This window comes from Lacerta agilis, chromosome 16, assembly GCF_009819535.1.
Source record: "Lacerta agilis isolate rLacAgi1 chromosome 16, rLacAgi1.pri, whole genome shotgun sequence".
NCBI lineage: Eukaryota > Metazoa > Chordata > Lepidosauria > Squamata > Lacertidae > Lacerta > Lacerta agilis.
This window is the reverse complement of record NC_046327.1, coordinates 25,111,355-25,131,372: the sequence shown is the minus strand read 5'-3', so window position 1 is coordinate 25,131,372 and position 20,018 is coordinate 25,111,355. Positions and strand designations below refer to the sequence as shown.

The 20,018-nt window shown below is 44.3% G+C and overlaps 1 protein-coding gene across 1 annotated transcript; it reads left to right on the top strand.

The window, feature by feature from the left end:
- The first annotated feature begins 8,237 nt into the window (after positions 1–8,237).
- On the top strand, positions 8,238–19,755 carry MLF2 (myeloid leukemia factor 2). Its single transcript, XM_033173083.1, has 9 exons — positions 8,238–8,430; positions 10,128–10,200; positions 10,316–10,442; positions 12,352–12,387; positions 14,772–14,825; positions 15,885–16,010; positions 16,944–17,103; positions 17,199–17,438; positions 19,085–19,755. Exons 2-8 carry the CDS (start codon positions 10,151–10,153, stop codon positions 17,375–17,377), a joined length of 732 nt encoding a protein of 243 aa, XP_033028974.1. The 5' UTR covers positions 8,238–8,430; positions 10,128–10,150; the 3' UTR covers positions 17,378–17,438; positions 19,085–19,755.
- Positions 19,756–20,018: the final 263 nt, after the last annotated feature.

Sequence of the window (20,018 nt, the reverse complement as noted above, 5' to 3'; positions counted from 1 at the left end):
CAACAATCTAGCAGCTGCATTTTGAACCCGTTGTAGTTTCCAAGTTCATTTTGAAGGCAGCTCACATGAAGTGCTTAGATTAGCACTGTCCTAATATATCAGGTCAAGCAGTGTGGACAGGACAGACTGGTATAAAATAACAGAAAAACATGGTATTCCAGGAAATGTTTTCATACCAATAAGGAAATGCAGGCAGACCGTGTAATACATGTTCATCACTATTCACGAGTACCATTAAAGCGCAAAGCTGCCATAGGTTTTAATGTTTTGATAGGCACTTTATTAAATAGAACCTTAGTTAGTCCAAGACAGAAAGGGACTGACATCCACTGGAAGGAGATTTTGCAAATTGGCAATCCCCTTACATTTCACCTTTTCTTGACTGATTCCATTAAATCTCTTATTTCAACTCTGGCTGCAAATGGTGCTGCAAATTAAGGGCGCCGCTCAAGATGTGCCTTTTTATGGTGCATTCATGATGATTTATGCTCATGATGGGGCAGCCATACCCAATCCCACTTTCAATACTGTTTGTGCATGCAATAGTTTCAGGGTGGACACACATGGCTTTATTTCCAATAGATGTGTGTCCAAAACTCCCTGCTGAAATCCTGTAACTTTTTATAGCACACATGTTCCGGTGTGTGGGTGTCTCTATAGGGCAAGAGTGCCACTCCAGAAAGCAATACAGTAATAGAACAATAGGGAAGCATCACAGAATAACTAATAAAATGGAATAATGTGTGGACGATCCAGTATAAATCCACCACTAATGCACTATTACCGTGCCTGTTATGGTATATGTTGCAGAATGCACCTTTAAAAAAACTAAAAAAACAACAACACACCAGTCAAGAGGTACCCCAAATGAATTAAAATGGAAAAAATGGACAGGGTTATGGAATGAATTTGCTATTGTTGCAAGTCAGGAAAAAGATCTCTGGATTTTGAAAAATGGTCACCATGGGTTACAGCAGCAATTTCAATTTTGCAAAGATACTTAATTCTACATCAGTCAAATGATAAAAGAAATCTCCCCTGGGACTTACCCTGGCTGTTAATATACAGTGCTCAAGTGTGGCCACCTTTTCAAACAAGATATCAGTAAAATGTATTGAGGTTTAAAAAGCCAATAAAGGCTCAACTGAATGTCTTTCTATACCAAATTGGTGGGCCCCAATAGAGAAAATAAAGATACAGAAGAACACCTCAGAGCCTGAGTCTGGACTATTCCCTCCCCCACCACAGGGCCTTTCTACCACCATTAGGAAAGTGCATCATACATTCTTTTCCATGTGGTTTAATTTCAAATCATGCAAACAAACATGGGTCACCTGACTTCATATATTTGTGGGGCAGGTACAGGTGGGTTTTGGACAGAAGGTGTGTGCAAAGTTGCTTGTGCTGCTGCTTGTTATCCGTGTGCACAGTGCTATCCACATGCCAACAATCAGCAGATGGTCTGTGCTTGGAAAGTGTTGCACAAGGCCCTTTGCAGTTCCCACCTTTACCTGCCCCACACCTGATGTCATATAGAAAGTCAAGTGTAGGACTGGTGGGCATGATTTGGCCGAAATGGCCTCATGGATCAAGTGGGGAGGCCTAATTAGGCCCACGGAGTGGAGTAAGCCCCATTCAACTCAGTATCTTATTAGTAGATACAAGATTGCATGTTGGACTAGCAAAATGTGAAGTAGCAAGTCTTCCTCGCAATTTTGCATGAAATAGAGATAGGGTTTATGGGTCAAATTCACATCTGATACAATGGTATGCATGCCTATCCAGAAGTAAATTTTATTAAGTTCAAAGGGACTTGCTCCCAGGTGAGTGAGTGTTGGATTGCAGCCTGAGTAGACAAGTATAAGACTGTACTATAACAGATTTATTATGTCATGAGATTTCATGGACTAGAGAAGTCCATTTAATCAGAAGCATGAAGTGTTATTTTAGACATAGCTAAAGGAGTGGGGAATAAACAATGAAGACAACTGGCAATGAAGTGGGAAAAGTGCAGTCTGTAAATTCTGTGCAAACTTTTAATATCTGCAATACACACTGCACTTTTTGTTGGTTCTTTTACTCCCTTTATGGGCATTTCATTTGTGACAGTGCAATTCTGTATCTACTCAGAAGTAAGTCTCCTTCATTTCAGCTGGGCCTATTCCTGCCAACTATTCTGACAGTAAGCAAAATATCAAGATTTGGTGATTCTGCTCTTTTATTATTTGGAAGCTTTGCATCTCTCTCAGAGTAAGCATGTTTACTCAGAAGTGTCCTATTGAGTTTCCTCTTTCAAATCACTTCAGCTCATTGAGGGGGGGGAGACAAAAAGTCTACCTCCACCCTTACCGTCACTTTTTGTACTTCCCATTACTTTCATTCATTTCACACATTACTGAATGATAATTTAGAAGATCCATTCAGTGTACAACAACAATGCAAAAGAGATAAGCTAGACCCAGAAGTCATTATCCAAAGTTAAAAAAAATTTATGTCCCATTGATGTCAGTGGGAGAGATCTGAACCCTGAACTTAACTATTTACTCAGCAGCAAGTTCTACTGAATTTAGCTCGGAGCCTATTGCCAAGAAATTGTGAATAGAATTGCAGCTTTAAGCACATGCTTAATTTTCCCACTGAAATCAGTGGTACTTGAAAGCATTTGGCTGAATCATGTCCCAAAACTATAACAGAATCCCAAATTAATTAGGCAAAGCTGCTCTTTGTACTTACAAAATTTAGGTGGCTGGCACAGCGTTAAAAGAGGCATTATCCCCTTATTTTCTTCTGAAGTGGCACCTGCTAAATAGTACAGATAACAGAAATGTACAGAGAAGCATTTTTCTTTATACTGTATCTATACATGAAGTAGTTTTAGGGCCAAACATGACATAACAAATCAGTCTCAGGGGGCTCCAGTTTCTGTTGGGAACATAGTGCAAAGGAAGGGTCAGTTTGACCCTTTCTTCTCCTCCCCCATTACCTAACCTGCTATTAGCCTTGGAAGGGAAAACTCCATCAGAGCTAATGGAGTCTTCCCTTCTGGAGTTAACAGCAAGCATTGGGATTATTTCAGTCAGGACCACAGCAGAGGAAGAAAGGGTTAAACCATTCCCTCATCAGGTTAAATATTCCCTACACCTCTTTTTTATTAAAAAAAAAAAAAACAACCTATTGATGGGGTGATTCCTAATGACACACTTGGCATCACATCTAGTTTTCCTCATACAAAGATAATTAATAGGTGGAGCTGGTTAGGGCTCATCTCATACCCAGCATAATTCTTGGGCATCTCCACATGCTGCTGGATTACAACTCTCATCATCCTTGATCATGTTGGGTGGTGTTGATGGGAATTGGAGTTTTGCTTTAATGTTGTAATCCACCCTAGGACCTTAGGGCAAAGGGCAGGCAATCAATCAATCAATCAGTCAATCAATGCAATACCTATTGCTGTATTTATTATTATTATTATTATTATTATTATTATTATTATTATTATTATTATTATTATTATTTCATCCTGAGCAGCTTCCAACAAATTAAAACATCAAACACAGTAAAACATCAAACATTAAAAACTTCCCATTTACAGGGCTGCCTTCGTATGTCTTCTAAAAGTCAGAGAGTTACTTATCTCCTTGACATCTGGTAGGACAACGTTTCACAGGGTGGGCATGACTACCAAGAAGGCCCTCTGCCTGGTTCCCTGTAACCTCACTTCTTGCAGGGAGGGAATCGCCAGAAGACCCTTGGAGCTGGACCTTGGTGTACATTACTACTATAGTGGTACCTCTGGTTAAGAACTTAATTCGTTCCGGAGGTCCGTTCTTAACCTGAAACTGTTCTTAACCTGAGGTACCACTTTAGCTAATGGGGCCTCCCGCTGCCGCCATGCTGCCACCGCGTGATTTCTGTTCTCATCCTGAGGTACTATTTCTGGGTTAGCGGAGTCTGTAACCCGAAGCATCTATAACCTGTAACCCGAGGTACTACTGTACTTGTTGTTGTTGTTCAGTCGTTCAGTCATGTCCGACTCTTCGTGATCCTATGGACCAGAGCACGCCAGGCACCCCTATCCTCCACTGCCTCCCGTAGTTTGGCCAAACTCATGCCAGTCGCTTTGAGAACATTGTCCAACCATCTCTTTTTTTTTTTTAATAAGAATTTATTGATTTTACAACAAACAAGTAAAACACCAACATTAACCCATCCCCTAACTGAAAATAGACAAATACATATACACCAATAATTCTTCTTCTTGTATCATAAAAGAAAAAAATCTTGGTCGAATCTTGGCACAGACTTCCCCTGCCTTTCACCTTCGGTTCTAATACCAAATATTACTTTAATAACTTCATATACTAAAAATAAATCTAGTTCCAACAAAAATCAATCATTTTATAACTTCCTGTTAATTCCACACAAAATTCTAGTTCTTAACACATTGTTCTCAAATATAAATCATCACAAATATCTTCTTTCACTATAACTGCTGTTAATAACAAAATTTAAATATCTCTTCTCTTAATCAAAAGCTTAAAGTCTTAACACACCGGTTTCAGGTTACCATAATATACCATTTTTCCTCTTTTCCCTTAATACAGTTCACCCTATCCCCCTTCTGTCCATTTTCTTTAGTCGTATTGCTCCAGAACCGCTCCTCGAGGTGTCTTCTTTCCTTGCATGTCCACAGATCCAAACGAAATCCAAAACAATCCTTGCATAGAGCATCAGGGTATACATATCTTCTTCTTCCAGCTTCTCCGGTTCATCATGCCATTCCTCTTTTATTCCCGTCCTGGGTCTGCCACTCCCAAAGGACGTTTCATTTTTCCGGAGTCGCCAGATCATTCCGCTCTGCTCTTCGGTCATCCCCTTCAGTTCCATGCCAAGGCTTTCTTCCAATGCTGCCATTTCCTGAATAGTTTCCTCTGTGGGATACATCTTTTCTGACATATCCCGGTTCAAAATCTGCAGTTTTCGATTGAGCAGTTCCAGTCCCAATATAGTAATCCTTTGTTCATCACTCATCTCACAGTTCATAACCAAATCAAAAACAAAACCCAGCATGTCAGAAGCGGGCACAGGTGTCAGATTACAGTTTCGATTTCCAGGGTTCTCCATCTTAATACCAGTAACTTTCCACTCAGTCACAGTCTTTCACGGCCATTTTCCCTGTATCCAGGGTGCAAGAATCACAAATTTTAAAAAGAGATATTCTCCACAAACTTATTCCCCAAAGGGAGATCAAAAAAGTCTCACTTGTCAAAATTCAAATACTTTGTAATCATCGCTGTAACAGCAGTCTCTCAAACTGGTTACTTTCTAACCCCCGAAGGGAGGGAGGCAGACTTCCTTTGCGAGTATCACCCGGGTCGTTAGAAAAATACAAAAACAAAGTCCAATCGAGTACTCACGACCACCGGATTTCTTTAGTTCCAGACTTGACAGGTAGAACATTGATGCTCGTCGCAGGGGTGACCGCCGCTCCGCGTCCCGGTTGGGGCATATCCCCTATAGCCCGGCTCCGTGGTCCCTTCACCCCCACTCCCCCTTTACAGGGGGAGCGAGGGAAGGGTTCGGAGCCATAATGGGCACAGCCGGGGAGCCCGGGGTGCAGGACGCTCTTCCCGCACCCCACTGGAGCCCCGCTTTGCAGTAGCGGGGCTCCAACCCCCGAGACGGACTGGGTCGCCTCGCAGCCAAGGCAACCCACGACCGCTCCACGATGGCGTCGCCGCCGGAAGTCGTCCCATTGTCCAACCATCTCATCCTCCGTCGTCCCCTTCTCCTTGTGCCCTCCATCTTTCCCAAACCACTGTAGTACTACTGCTTAAACTTGCATATTGCCCTTCATACAGGGCCAAAGCCATTCAGGGCTTTAAAGGTCATCACTAACACTTTGAATCATGCTCAGAAATGTACTGGGAGCCAATGTAGATCTTTTAGGACCGGTGTTATATGGTCCTGGCAGCCACTCCCAGTCACCAATCTTGCAGCCACATTCTGGATTAGCTGTACTTTCCTTGTCACCTTCAAAGGTAGCTCCACCGTAGAGCGCATTGCAGTACTCCAAGCGGGAGCTAACCAAAGCATGTTCCACTCTGGCGAGACAGTGTGCAGGCAGGTAGGGGACCACAGGTCTCACCTCTGACCTGGAGGAAGGTGTATGGTGGGAGGCTTGCAGAATTCCAAGAAGCATAACACAGCGCCATCCTGGGGTCTCTAGCGTGCAGCTCCAAGAAACTAGAGATGGGGAATCTGACAGAAGGTGGATTTGCACACAAGCGAGCAAGAGAATGTTTTTCATCCATTAAGATTATACTTAATAGGTTTCCCTCCGTCTTATTACATGTTTAAATGTCAAGTAATTTGAGGCCAAAATATTATTTCCCCTTGCACCCCCCCGTGTTTCTTCAATGTACCAATGTCCTTAATAATGCCCTGTAGTTACTTGCTGAGCTTTCTGTCTAAGACGAATATATATGCATCTTATATTCAGATTAAGATAAAATTATCGCCACAATATTCACTACCTTTCAAATATGCAAATCAGCAGTGTGTATTCAATTTTAATGTATGAGTAGAAACTAAACTGGTTAGTTCAGCTGGGTCAGACCTTTATTAGGCTGAAGCGGAATGAAATTACAACTTTAGTCACAGCTGAATACAAAACAAAACTGAGTCAAACACATCTAATACATTAATTTCCTGACATTTTGTCTTGACTAAATACGTGCACACACACACACACACACTTCAAAGAAAGAGACAGAGAGGGGGGAAAGTATCCAAATATTTTTGCTATTTTTAATTAATGTTTTTTCACCTACCCTTTTTTCCTGCTATGTATTATGCTAAAAAGTTCACAAGAGGTGGTTTGTGTATTTTCGTTTGTAATGTCCATCCTTCTCTCTTCCTCAGCCTCCTTCCCCTTTACACCTGTGTCCATGGGGCAACCAGGTGGAAGTCAGAAGTGCAGGAATATCACCTGTTTGATGAGCTTCCTTTCTGCCACGTCCTCTAGAGGTCAAAGGCAGCGACTCTGTTCCTCGACATTTGCAAAACTGAATTTGGGTGCCTCGGACTGCTGTCTCTGTGGGCCGGTCCTCAGGATGCTATTTACCTATGCAGATTTCAAATGAGAACCGTGTGATGCATGCGGGCGAATGAATCGCGTGGGTGGATCAAATCTGGGCTCGTGACACTGTCAACAGGCTGTCAGTTTTGACAGCTGAAAGAGAACGTGAGACATTTGCCTTGGCTGTTAGAATCATAGGATATTTTTTTTTAAGTTGGAAAGGACCCTGAGGATCATCTAGTCCCACCCTCTGCAATACAGGAATATGCAGCTGTCCCATACGGGGATCGAACCTGCAATCTTGGTGTTATCAGCACCATGCTCTTTAACCAACTGAGCTATCCGTGAACTTGCGTATACGTTTCCCGTTGGCTTGAAATACTGTTAGACACCCTGGCTTGAAATGCCGTATGCACTCACGGCGTTCACACGTCCAAAGCAAGCAAGCAAGCAGGAGAGAAGAGAGGCTCAAGGGTACTTTAAAATGATTTACACGTGTGCTGGCTGGAAACCGCAAGACCAGCAGGTTTATTTGATTGCAGACCTGCTCAGCTGTCGTTCTGTGATGGCAGAGAGACCTCTACTGTTCATATGGGCGAGTTGCAGCTTCGGCGACTACTGGCAGGACCGGGGCATTCTCTCCCCATTCATATGAATGAAGTTGAAGCTGGACTGCAAGCAACCATTTCCTTGGCATCCAAAGAATTTATGTGGATGCATTTTTTTTTTTAATGTTTAATGTTCATTCGCCTGCATTCCAAGCCCCTCGGAATACTGAACTTTTTCTTGTTGCAATCCCTACAAACGAGAGCCATGCGGGTGGGTGGGACATCTGCAAGCCTCTGGCTATTGCACTACAAGGCAAAGACCATCATCGTGCAGCGGACTTCGCCCCAGATCCGGCTATGTAACTCCTTTCTCGAGGGTGGGGCTTTGAGGCTTTGAGGGGGCGGGGTTTCTGACATCACATCCTGCTTGGGCCTTGTTGTGGGTTTTCTTTGAAAAGGAAAAATATCCTTTTGCTTGCAAACGGGGATGATAGCAGTATTTGTATTTTCCTAAAAGAAGGTGGGGAAAGAGGGGTGCAACTCGGTCGGCCTTTCTTGTGGCCCCGTGGGTGGCTCAGTTGGTTGTGGGGGTGGAGAATTCGGAACAAAGAAGCTTGTCTTTTCCCCCCACACACCAGCGTATTTGCAACAAAGAACATCTAGTGGGGGGAGGCAGGAAGGAAGGAAGGGGAAAAAAGGGATGCAGCATTAATCTTCCCCTTTAGGACTCGTGGCTGGAATAAATTCCGGGAGAGCAAGAAGCAGGAGACGACAGCAACAAAGGAGCTGGCCAGAGATGTGAGCAGTCCCGTTGGGGAGTCTTCTGTGGGGCTTGGAAGGATGGAGAGGGCGGGAGAGAGTTGTCCTGACAGCTTGGGAAAGGAGATGGGGAGTTAGCTCACAAAGCTAAGCGTCCAGAACCTTCCCCCACCACTCCGGTTTTTTCGGCCTGGGGCATCTTGGAGACGGATACACGACCCGGAATTGGGAAAGGAAGGTGTTTTTGGAGAGAGAAGTTGGTAGTTACCGTAGGCCTGCCTCTCTCCCTCTGCCTCTCTCTCTCTCTCTGTTTAGATTACAGGGGCAAGCAGGTGTTATTGATGATATTATGCACTGCAATAAGTGGATTTTGATGTAACTGCATTAATTGTACCCTGCTATACAAATAATACTTTTTGCAGTTGTTGGTTCCTGATGTAAAATAACAATAATGTGATGTATTGTTGTATTCTGTATTGCTAAACGTGTTAAGGGTGGGTTTATTATTATTATTATTATTATTTTGCATTTGTTTGCAGCTGACAGAGTTGTGGTTGGAATTAAGAGTGGAGGAGTTTGTGCAAGGGAGCTTTAGGTTTTCTGGTGGGGAGGGGGATAGTACTGGGCTACGCAAGCTCCATGGAGTTCCATCTGCACTGGGATAGGGAGTTGGAATATTTGTAGAGTAAGCAGAAGGTCTTCGACCTGAGCACTGCATTTGGAGGTGATGCAACTGCGAAGAGATGATGGATTGGTGTGCAGCAGCCTGGGCAGGTTTTCCTCTGCTGTCCTTACATGCACTGTTTGTTCATTCTGCTATTTAAATACCGGTAGTTGGATTCCCCACAGCTAGTGTGGTAGAGTCGCTCGGTGTAAAGGGTGACCCTAGAGCCCTGTGCTTCTAGTGTAGGGGTAACAGACATGATGTTTTGGACTACAACTCCCATCGTCCAGCTGGCTGGGCTGATGTGAGTTGTAGTCCGTAACATCTGGAGGGCACCACATTTGCTTCCTCTCCTTTATTCGTCCTAAAGATGAGGGGATTTTGGCAAGTGTGTCTAGTTGTGCAGTGGTGAGAAGAGTGACTATATAGCTGCTAAGATTCTCTCTCTTCTTCATAGTTGTTAAAAGGTGCAGGATACCCTGTTGTCCCTTGCACTTGGCTGCCCCAATACTTATCTACACACAGAGAGATTGTGAGTGAGTAGTTGCAGTTTATGTGTATGAGGGAGAACAAGGATTGGGTGGCTTAGTGTGAAGGTAATTTCTGTTGGGTTACAGCACATGCTTCTCAGTAACTATCTCAATACCTTTTGAGACCTATCGGGAGAGTAAATAGCAGTGATGGGGGATGTTGTCTAGTACGAATGAGAGCAGGCACATGTTCTGTACAATTCCTTATGTTAATGGGGAAGGATTTGGGACTTGCATTGTGTAACAACTTTTGAAGACTTTTAAAAATATACACAAACCCTTAACTAATGTCTAAAAATCATAACAATGCCTTTTTAAAATGTGTTGGGGCAGGTTATTGGGTTGCTTTTGTTTTGATTATGTGTTTTTACATTGTGATTTTATCTTGTGAAACCGCCCTGAGACCTGCGGGAATAGGGCGGTATATAAATTTAATATATTATCATTATTATCATTATTATTTTATTATTTAGGGCTGCATGCAAAGGGGGAGACTGGCCTTCATATAGATTCATATTCCTCTTTTGTTTCCAAATGAACAGCCCACCCTGCATTTGAGGGAATTATGTTCCGGTTCATGAGAGATGGAGAGCCAGAGGACCCGATGTTTATGATGTGAGTACTCTAGTTTTGCCTCCGGAAGGGAAGTAGTGGACAGAGGGGAGAGATAGGTTTGATGTGAACTGCTTCAATACCTAACTCCCTTGTGTATCATCGCCTCTTCCTTCAGGGACCCTCTTGCCATCCACCACCAGCATGTGAACCGTGTGCTCTCAGGTGGCTTCGGTTATAGTCCCTTCCTCAGCATTGGCAACGGGACTGTCCCTGCAGCACGCCAGACTAGCCGAAGAATGCAGGTAATGGAAATCTGGAGACTTTGACTAGGTCTGTTTCTCCCTTTTGGTACGAATGCAAGTAAAGAAAGAGAGCCATATCCCTGTGCCATTTTTCTATCTAAATAATAATCAGCATTTTGAACATAGGAAACAATACTGAGTCAAATCGTTGGTCTAACTAGCCTGATTTGGCTACTCTGACTAGCAGTGGCTTTCCCAAAGTTTCAGGGAGAAATAATCTCCCTCACTTCTCTGCCTTTCAACTTGAGACTAGCAAACTAAACCAGAGATTGTCTGAAAAAACATATTGTGCCGCTGAGCTTCAGCCTTGATTTTTTCATCGCAGCTGCAGTACACAGGGTTGATGTTTCACTGTGCTTCCTATTATGACCCCAGGGCATGTCTTGTAAGTCATAGCCTTATGAAGTTCATCAGTATGTCAGGTTCAGACCCTGAACCACAGGCCCAAAGGAGGGCTTGTGGGAGTGGTTGGAGATACCAAAGAAAGATGTCAAAAACATCAGAATGGCCAGTTCTAGTGCTTTATTAAAGAAAGGTGTAGACTTACAGCAAATTAGCCGGCCAGGTCTCCCAGCCTTTACAGACATGGCAGCACGGAGATGGCTTGTCCACACCCAAGAAACACACATGCCTTCTTTATTCACAAAGCAACATTCACCACTTGGGCCAGGACATCCCTTCAGATGAGGGCATAGGTGGCAAATACCCAAATCTTACAGATAGTTCCCCTTTCTGGGCTCAGAGCCCAGCACCCCAAGCCCACAGATAAGGATAACGTCAAAGCAAGCCAATTAGCTTATAGCAAAGCAAGTGAATAAAGACATATATGAGCTCATTGCTGCAACAACTGCCAATTAATTGTGGGGTTATCTTGACTACCAAGATGGCATTTGCAGAGCTTCCGGAACAGTTCACCTTGGGTTCAACACAAGAGAGATCCTATTGAACACATTACAAATTTGTTTGGGCTTTCAGTATCCTTAGTAAGTTGGTGTTACCCACAAACCTGGCTAATTTGTTGTGTCCATGGGTGAACTGATGAGAAAATTAAATAGCAGAACCAGAACAGAGTAGCTGAGGGTGGGCAAACAGTTCAGTTCTTCCAGCTTTTCCTCCTGCTTTCTGTTCTTCATTCAGTTGCCAGTTTATAAGAAGCCAGGCAGTTTTACCACATGACTGATAAGATGTTTTTAGGAGTATTTAATGTGGGGGTGAGGAAACAAAAGCCCTCCAGATGTTATTGGACACTAACTCCCATCAGCCCTGCCTGCAGGGCCAGTGTTCAGGTATGATTCCCCAACCCTGCTAGTGGACTTGCAAAATGCTTTTGAAAAATATTGGGTTTCCCCTTTAAAATGCCAAAGAATTTTAAAAGTGAAAAATGTTCACTTTCAAATAATTTTTGTTGAAACAAGACTGGACATTTTCTTGGTCTTCCTTTAGCTCACCCACTTACACCCTTTTCTTCTAATAGTCCTACAGTCTCTTCCTGGTTCGCTGCTGGATTAGGGTGTTTTGTTTGTTTGTTTGTTTAAATCTTCATTTGGGCATTGCTTCCAGTTCTTAAATGAAGCATCCTTGCCTTTTATAATTATAATTATATATATATATTTTACTTATTTCTAACCTTTCTAATCTGTAGGACATTATATAACCTGCAAGCTTCTTAAAGAGATTTGACCTTGCTTTTAAATTTCTTTTTAAATGCTTGTTCCACTTTGGAGAGATTCTCTGTTTTGAAATTAAATTACTCTGTTGATAGACTTGAGGAGCTGATGTCATACTATAGCCCCCCTCTTGAATCTCTTAAATGAGTGAGCCCCTTTGTTATTCAAATATGTGGGTAGGAGAGATGTTTATTACAGAAGGGTAGCTTGTCATTGTTCTTTATGCCTCTGTCCTTTTACAGGCAGGAACTGTTTCACCCTTTGGGATGCTAGGAATGGTAAGCCCTGCTGTTTTTCTCCCCACACAAGCGTACTTCTCTGAATCTTTTCCTCTGAGTAACATTCCAGATTTCTTCTGCTGCGGAGTGTAATCTCGAAATCAGGAAAGTAATGATACTTGTAAATTCCTCGACAGAAAAGGAGAATGCGGAGGCTTACTCTGTTCTGATAGGAGAACTGTAAAGGTCATGATAAAAGGGGGAAGGAATCCCCTTCTGCCTTTCAAGAGAAATTTTTTTTAAAAGGGGAGAAATTTTTTAATAATAGATTCGAATTTTGCAGAATGGCTTTACCTGCATGTCACTTTAAGCCATAGGTAAGGTTTATTGTGATTTAAAGGCTTTTTCTGCATGCTGGTGCATTAGAATAATATAGAATCAGAGTTGGAAGGGACCTTGAGGATCATCTAGTCCAACCCCCTGCAATGCAAAGCTGTCTCTTACGGGGATCAAACCTGCAACCTTGCCGTTGTCAGCACCGTGCTCTAACCAACTGAACTATGCAATAACAGAATGCAAAGTAATGCAAAGAGGAAACTTTTCTGGTGGTTTTGCTCCTCCCCCACTCCTGCTGCTGTTGCACTGCCAGGAGCTAAGCATTATGTCCAAACCCAAGCTTGTGCTTTGTGTCCCCCAAACAAACCATGAGGGAATGGTAAGTCAATAACAATCCTTGGTTACAGCTCATAGTTTATTTGGAAAGAGACAAACCATGGCCCTAGGTTTGGACGTCACGAAACCATGGCTTCGCTCCTGGTAGTGCAACAGGATTCTGAGCAGGGAGAGGAATGAAGGGGTTGTGATTTGCTCCCTGTTCACCATTACATTGCCCGTTTGCCTTTAAACCAGAACTTAGCTATAGCTTAAAGTGATGTGTGAATGTGAATTGGGCTGTCTCGGGAGATTTTTTTCAGTCAAGATCATGGGAGTTGACTGTTTATTTGGATAGCGAGGGCACTCAGGGTGGTTAGCTGGAGAGAACTAGTAAGTGGGGAGAATCAACTTGCTTATTGTGTGTGCACAAACCATTTCCAAATGGCATTTGAATTTGACAAAACCGAATTGGACATCGGGCCATAGACACGAGGCCAAAGAGATATCCAGGAGTCCACACATTGTTGCCTTGGCTTAGTTTAGTAACTAAGTTTCTGGAGTGTGCTAAGAACTTGGAAGGGAGTTTTGCTTATTGTGGTGCTTCTACCTGGTTGCAAGCATAGCAGTGTGACAGAGGAGCCCCCCTCCTCTTCCTCACTGGGGAGGACAGGTATCTCATGTGATGCTGCTGATCTGTGGCTTTCTCAGGTAGCAAGTGGATTTCCTGGATATATATATGTACACACACACCTTGAATAACTTGGTGCTGGCCGCTTAGTTTCAGAGTAATTGATACTGTGCATATCTTGCTGTGTTGACTGATATTCCTATGATGAAGACAAAGAATATTTAGCCTAAATGTGAATATGTCCAAAACTGAGATGGAATCTGATGCACTAAGAACATGTACTGATGTAGATTTAATTTAAATTTCCTACTCTGAAAATGGTGGCTTTCCCGATTCCTTCCTTTGTATGCTTTTGTGCGTATGAAGTAACAACTTGTAACTTTAGCGCTGTAAATATAGAACGGGGTGTGTGTGGCAATGTTTTGTATTGATCAGAGTTTGGACTAGGTAGCCCTAGATTCAAATCAGTGTTCAGACATGAGGCTCACTGGATGACCCTAAGCCACTCAGTCTCTTGTCCTAATTTAATAAATCTTTGTCTTAAATTAGACTGAGCGAACAGGAGGGATTGTGAGGACAAAAAGAGTACAGTGCCTTCAGTTTTACAGAGGAAAGGCTGGAGCTGGTAGTTGCTCTTGAGTGTAATCCAGAGTATGTCCCTTGGGTTTCGGGCAGAAGTGGGGAGCTGGATCTCACCAGGGGGGCAGATCCTTTTATAGACACACCCCTTTGCACAGTAGGCAGCATTCCAGCCATGCAAAAGTCAGAGGTTTCTACATAAATGCACATCCACAAGTCACACTCTATCCAGGAAAGCAAAGGGCATTGGCATGGTTCAAAGGCAGAAGTGCCCTGTGAGGGTTCAGGGCAAGCCTGTGAGTGTTAGGCATTTACTGGGGAGAGTCCTGTAGCCCAAAGAGAGAAGTTCGCCATTCCTGATTTGGTGCATAGCCACCCTTGAAACGGTGCTGTGCACTCATGAGGGTCTGGCAACAGTCTAGACTTAGTCAGAAATGGCAATCCTTGATATTTGCAGGTGTTCATGTAAACAATTAAAAAAAGGAGTAGAAATTCTGTTCATTCTATCAGAGCATCATTTGTGCCTTCATTGACTGATCACTCTCCCCAAACCTCAGCTCTTTTCCTATACTCTTTCCTCCAGGCAGGTGGTTTTATGGACATGTTCGGAATGATGAACGATATGATTGGGAACATGGTAAGACCCCCTGTGTGCATTCCTGTTGCATGGTATGACCCCTGTGTTTGCATCTTTCCGTTCAGTTGCACCACGGTCATCCCCGACAACTGCTCCCATGACAGAAGTGACACAACTGGGTTTGTGATGCGCTGCTGCATGACACCCGCTGCATGGCTTAGGTCACTTGTGGATGTGGCTTATGCCCAGGGCGCTGTGTATGTGGCAGTTCTATTGTAGTGTGCAGCGTGCACACATGCCCCTGCGAAAAATGCAAATCAGAGCGCAATATTGGGAACAGAATTCTTGGGGATCTTGGTTATCACTGTGAGAAAATATGCTTGAAATCAATACCTGCTGGAATCTCAGCCGAACTAGTGGTTGAATAAAATTTCCAGCTGCTGGATTTCAGTGCCCTGCCTAGATCATTATCCCGCCTTCCCTGACCCACAGAGTAGATTTTGCAAAGTGGTAACAGCTACAGAGTAAGACACATTTAAAAAATTGTATAAATTTCTGGCCTTGTTTATACAAGTTACAGAACTCTGATTGCTTGCAAGCAGAATTTTATTTGCTTAAATTTTTATTCCCCAATACTGTATAGGGTGCACACAGCCCTCTTGAGCAGTGGTGGAGCTTCATGCTCCAGCACCGGGGGGCGGAGCTGGTGCATGTCCTGGGGGCGGGGTGCCCAGTGCAGGTGGGGGGCAGCCGTGATGGCACCCTGCCAGGATCGCACTGCTGGGGGCAGGGCGCTCCCCCCGCACTCCTCTTCCTCCGCCTGTGCTCTTGAGGCCTTTGTGGGTGAAGTGGTGGCAAATCAGCTTTTAAGCACGTGCAGAGTTAGTTAATATCTTCTCCTAGTTCCAAACAAGTTGTGCCCCATTCTTGCTCCTTGAATAGTGTAGGAGGGGAGATACCCCCTTCCAATACATTTTTCAAAATGTCAGGAAAAAAACCAGAAACTCAAAGGAGGGGAGACTTGTTTGCAGAAATGATGGTTTTCATTCTGTAGTCACAAGAGTTCTGTGGATGGCTCCAGTAAGGCTGCTCACCTTCTTTGATCTTTTGCGTGTCTAGGAGCACATGACTAGTGGTTCCAACTGCCAGACGTTTACCTCTTCAACTGTCATATCCTACTCGAATCTGGGGGAGGGCCCCAAAGTCTATCAGGAGACCTCGGAGACACGCTCTGCACCTGGTGGGGTAAGAAAGAGACTGATTTTCAACAAGAGTCCATGGATTGCTGGTCCCACCGTGTGTATAGGCATTGTTATAAGAAAAAAACCCTGCTTCTCCCTTATGGGGTACCCAAGAGCCCGTACAGAGTCCTTATGTAGGTTCTTATGTAGAGGCCAACCAGAGAATATTGAGAAGCAAAGCAGCTAGTAAGCCTAATCTTTATTAAACTGTTGCAAGAGGGTCCCCACTCACTACACGCAGGAGGGAGGAGGAACCCAGAACAATGGTGCGCAAGCCCTTATATAGACTTTTGAAATTGCCCACCCTGTTGCTCAAGACCACCCCCCAATACATTATACATACATCACTGAAGGGGCGGTCTACAGCAGAATCCTACCTGGCAGGAAACCTGTTGATGAGTTTACCTGGAGAGCCTGGCCATTCTTTTGTGATGATACATACAGTACTTTACAGGTCACAGGCTCATACCCAATTGTGCCCTTAAGGCAGGATTTGTGAACACAGAGACAATGGGGAGGCTTTTCCCCATTTCTATCCAAACTCCAGAGTAATATTTGAGGTCACTGAAAGAGTCAAAATGACTAGGACTGTTTTCCTATACTGTTTCAGACATGTGGTTTATATATTTATGTATGTGTTTGCCTGGTACATTTATGAACATTTATTTTATATCTTAGACCTTATAATTCTCATAAGAGCATGAATGCAGACTGGGTGTGCTGAGGGTCAACATACAAGATTCGGAATCTCTGGTGGGTTTATGTTTTCCAGTGCAGGATGAATTCTTATGTAGGGCCAACAGATTTGTTGACTAAAATTACCTGCTGTGAAATTTGAGGCAAACCACTTGGCTTCTGCTTGGGAGGATCCAGGGAGTTAAAAGGCTAGCAAAAATTTCCACACCCCCAAATTACCACTTTGTTCTCTTGTCCTTAGATCCGGGAGACGAGGCGGACGGTGCGAGACTCTGACAGCGGCCTGGAGCAGATGTCTATTGGACACCACATCCGGGAACGTGCGCACATCATGCAGCGCTCACGCAATCATCGCACGGGTGACCAAGAGGAGAGGCAAGACTACATCAACCTGGATGAGAGTGAGTGTTTCCCTCTGGCTCCTCCCCTTCCTCAAGACAGTCTGCTCAGCATCACCCCCACTCAGTGGCCTCCCCTCCCCTGTTCCCATTTTCAGGTGATGCCGCTGCGTTTGACGACGAATGGAGGCGAGAAACAACCCGCTTCCGGACGCAAAGAGGGCTGGAATACCGGCGCCACGAGGGAAGCAATGGCCGCCGGGCTGAAGGGGCCCGCCTTGCTATTCAGGGACCTGAAGAGTCTCCAACCAGACAGTCGCGCCGGTACGACTGGTGAACCCAGAGCAGACTTAAGGGGGGTGTGATGCGGTCACCCCCAAATCTACCTTCATGCTCTTGTAAGTCTTAACTGTTGCCCCTTGCATGCATGCTGTGCCCCAGGGTATCCCTGCCCAGCTTTTCAGTTGGGGTACAACCTGGCGAACCTGACTACTTTTTCAGTGCAGCATTGGGCCTGTGACTTACCTCTGTGCCCAGCAGTGATCACCTTCATTGTTTTTAGTGTTGTTGTTTTTAAAACACACACACACAGGCATATACAGGAAAACAGCATGCACGTGTGCCTGGCTGGGCCTTAAAGTTAGTGACATTTACAGAGCACGAGAGAACGTTAAGGTGCAGCAGGCTGCCACAAGTAGGGTATAGGAGGGAGTCCTGGATAAGAAGAAACCTGAGCTTTCTGGAAGGAGGGTGGTTGCTCTTCGTGTGTCAGAAGCAGAGGCTTCTGGGAATTACAGAGAATGAGGAGTGGTTGACGGGGGATTATTTTGATAAAATCTAATAAAATGCTTCGAAACAAAGCAGGGTACATGATTCATCTGGTGGCTCCTGGTGTAATCTGAAAAGAAGCCTGATAGAGCTTTGTCATTACCTTTATGGGAGGCCATCAGGGAGCGCTATGCATGCTACACTGAGTCTTGAGCAAAGGCAGTTTGCAGGGCGGAAAGTTAGTCCAAGGCCCTTTGCAGCCCTGGAAGTAGGTCCCAGTTGTTCCATGCTTTTTCCAGTCAGGATCTCATTGTGGAGAGAATCAAAAGCTAATGCTTGTGCTTCCACTGAGCACCCACAAGAATCGAGTATTGCACCTTTTTTTTCTTATTCTGCTGGGCTGTTCATCTTCCCAAAGGCAAACTTAAAGTGAATAAATTTGTTGCCTTGGTTTGAAATGGGGCAACTGTGTCATCACTTCTCTCCAGCAAGCTTTGGAATGATTGCTTTTAGAGGGTTTTTAGGCTTGTCTTGCAAAGAAAATTCCCTTCTCACATAACCACAGTTGAGAGCAAGGGAGGCTGTAGTATGGAAATGTTGTAAGCTAGGATTGGGGGAAAGCAGATGTTAAAGACTCCTGCTCCCATCTTCCCTGATCACTGGCCATGCTGGCTGGGGATGATGGGAGTTGGGGGTCCAGAAACATCTGGAGGGACAACAAAATAGCCATCCCTGGCCTGATCCATGTGCAAAAGTACACATACCATGCCAGAAACTAGGCAACTGAGCTGCTTAAAAAAAAAAGCAAACTTGGATTTAGTTTCTGCTGATAGGTTTGATTGAATGAAAGCAAATTCTCATTTGGCTCAAGATGCTTTAACAGTGTTCAAAGCTAGAGGTTGACTTACTGAGGTGGTACATTTCAGATTAGCAGCTGGGAAATTCCATGGCTTCATTCAAAAAGAAGAAAAAAGTCTTCCATAGTGAAGATAGATGAGAAGGGGGGGAGTTCTAGCCTACAGCCTCTCTGAGAGGCCAGGTTTTTGTGTGTGCAGGAGCTTTCCTATAGAGAGGAAAATTCCACCGTGTGAGCCCCAACCTGCAATCTGAAATTGTACAGCCCTGAAACAAATTGATCATCCCCGTGAGATCTCAGCCATGGGGGTTTTGCACTGAGTTTCTTGTTTTTCTCGCTCACTGTTCCTTCTGCATTTCCCTTCTGCTCCCTTTCTGATTTCTATCGTTTCTCTTCTTCTCCTCCCACCCTCTTGCTCAGGTACAGACAGTGAAACTCTGATGGCGAAGCCCCTACGAAACATCACTTGGACCTTCCTCAAGTTGAATACTAGCCTCCTGCCCCTCTTTTAAGATATAAATTAAGTGACTAACTCTCTCTTCACAGTTGTACTCCTTGCATAGAGCGGGTGGCCAAGGGGAATGGGAGGGACCTTGTCCATGAATGAGTGACACATGAATTTTACTTCGTTCTTTTTCCTCTTAACTCCTCCCTGCCCTTCACTGAGCTACCCAATACCTCCCCTTAGTGTTTTTTGGAGGGGCGCAGGAGTGGTCTCCCTCAGTTTTTGCCACCCCCTCTATTTCCTGCTCCAAGTTTGGCTGGTTCCGAAGTTTGTATTTAATCTACCCACCCACCTCAAGTGGCAACCAAGTAAGGAAACCTGTTGACCTGCTATTAGTTTCAAGCACTTGGAAAAATAACCTTTAGTCGCCTTTGCTCTCAGCCTGCCTGCCTGCCTGCCTGCCTGCCTGCCCTGGAAATGGGGTATGTATGAAAGGGTGCAAGGGATCAGGTGAGGTGTGGACAAACAAAACAGGCCCTACCTCTCTGCCCCAATCCAGTCAGCTCCCCATCTTATAAAATTTGATTTTGTGAAACTTGTAACTAGATGTTTACTGAGTTGAATAAAGAAATGGAACCTGTAAAGCAAGTGGAGTCGGCCTCTATCTCCCATCTTTGCGTCTCTTGAGTTCTCAAGGGATACAGGGCCGCTTGTTGGCTTTGTGTGACACTTTTCTTTGAACACCTGGCCTCAAAAGTCCGCATTTCCTCTTATGAATCAGTCAGTTTGACAGGCTCTGCGTATGGCTAGTTTTATTAAAAACCTTTACCCTTTCTTCCCAGTGCGTGTGACTGTTTGCAAGATGGAATCCTTGACAGAACAAGAGTAGCACTAAATCCCCGGGCCCTG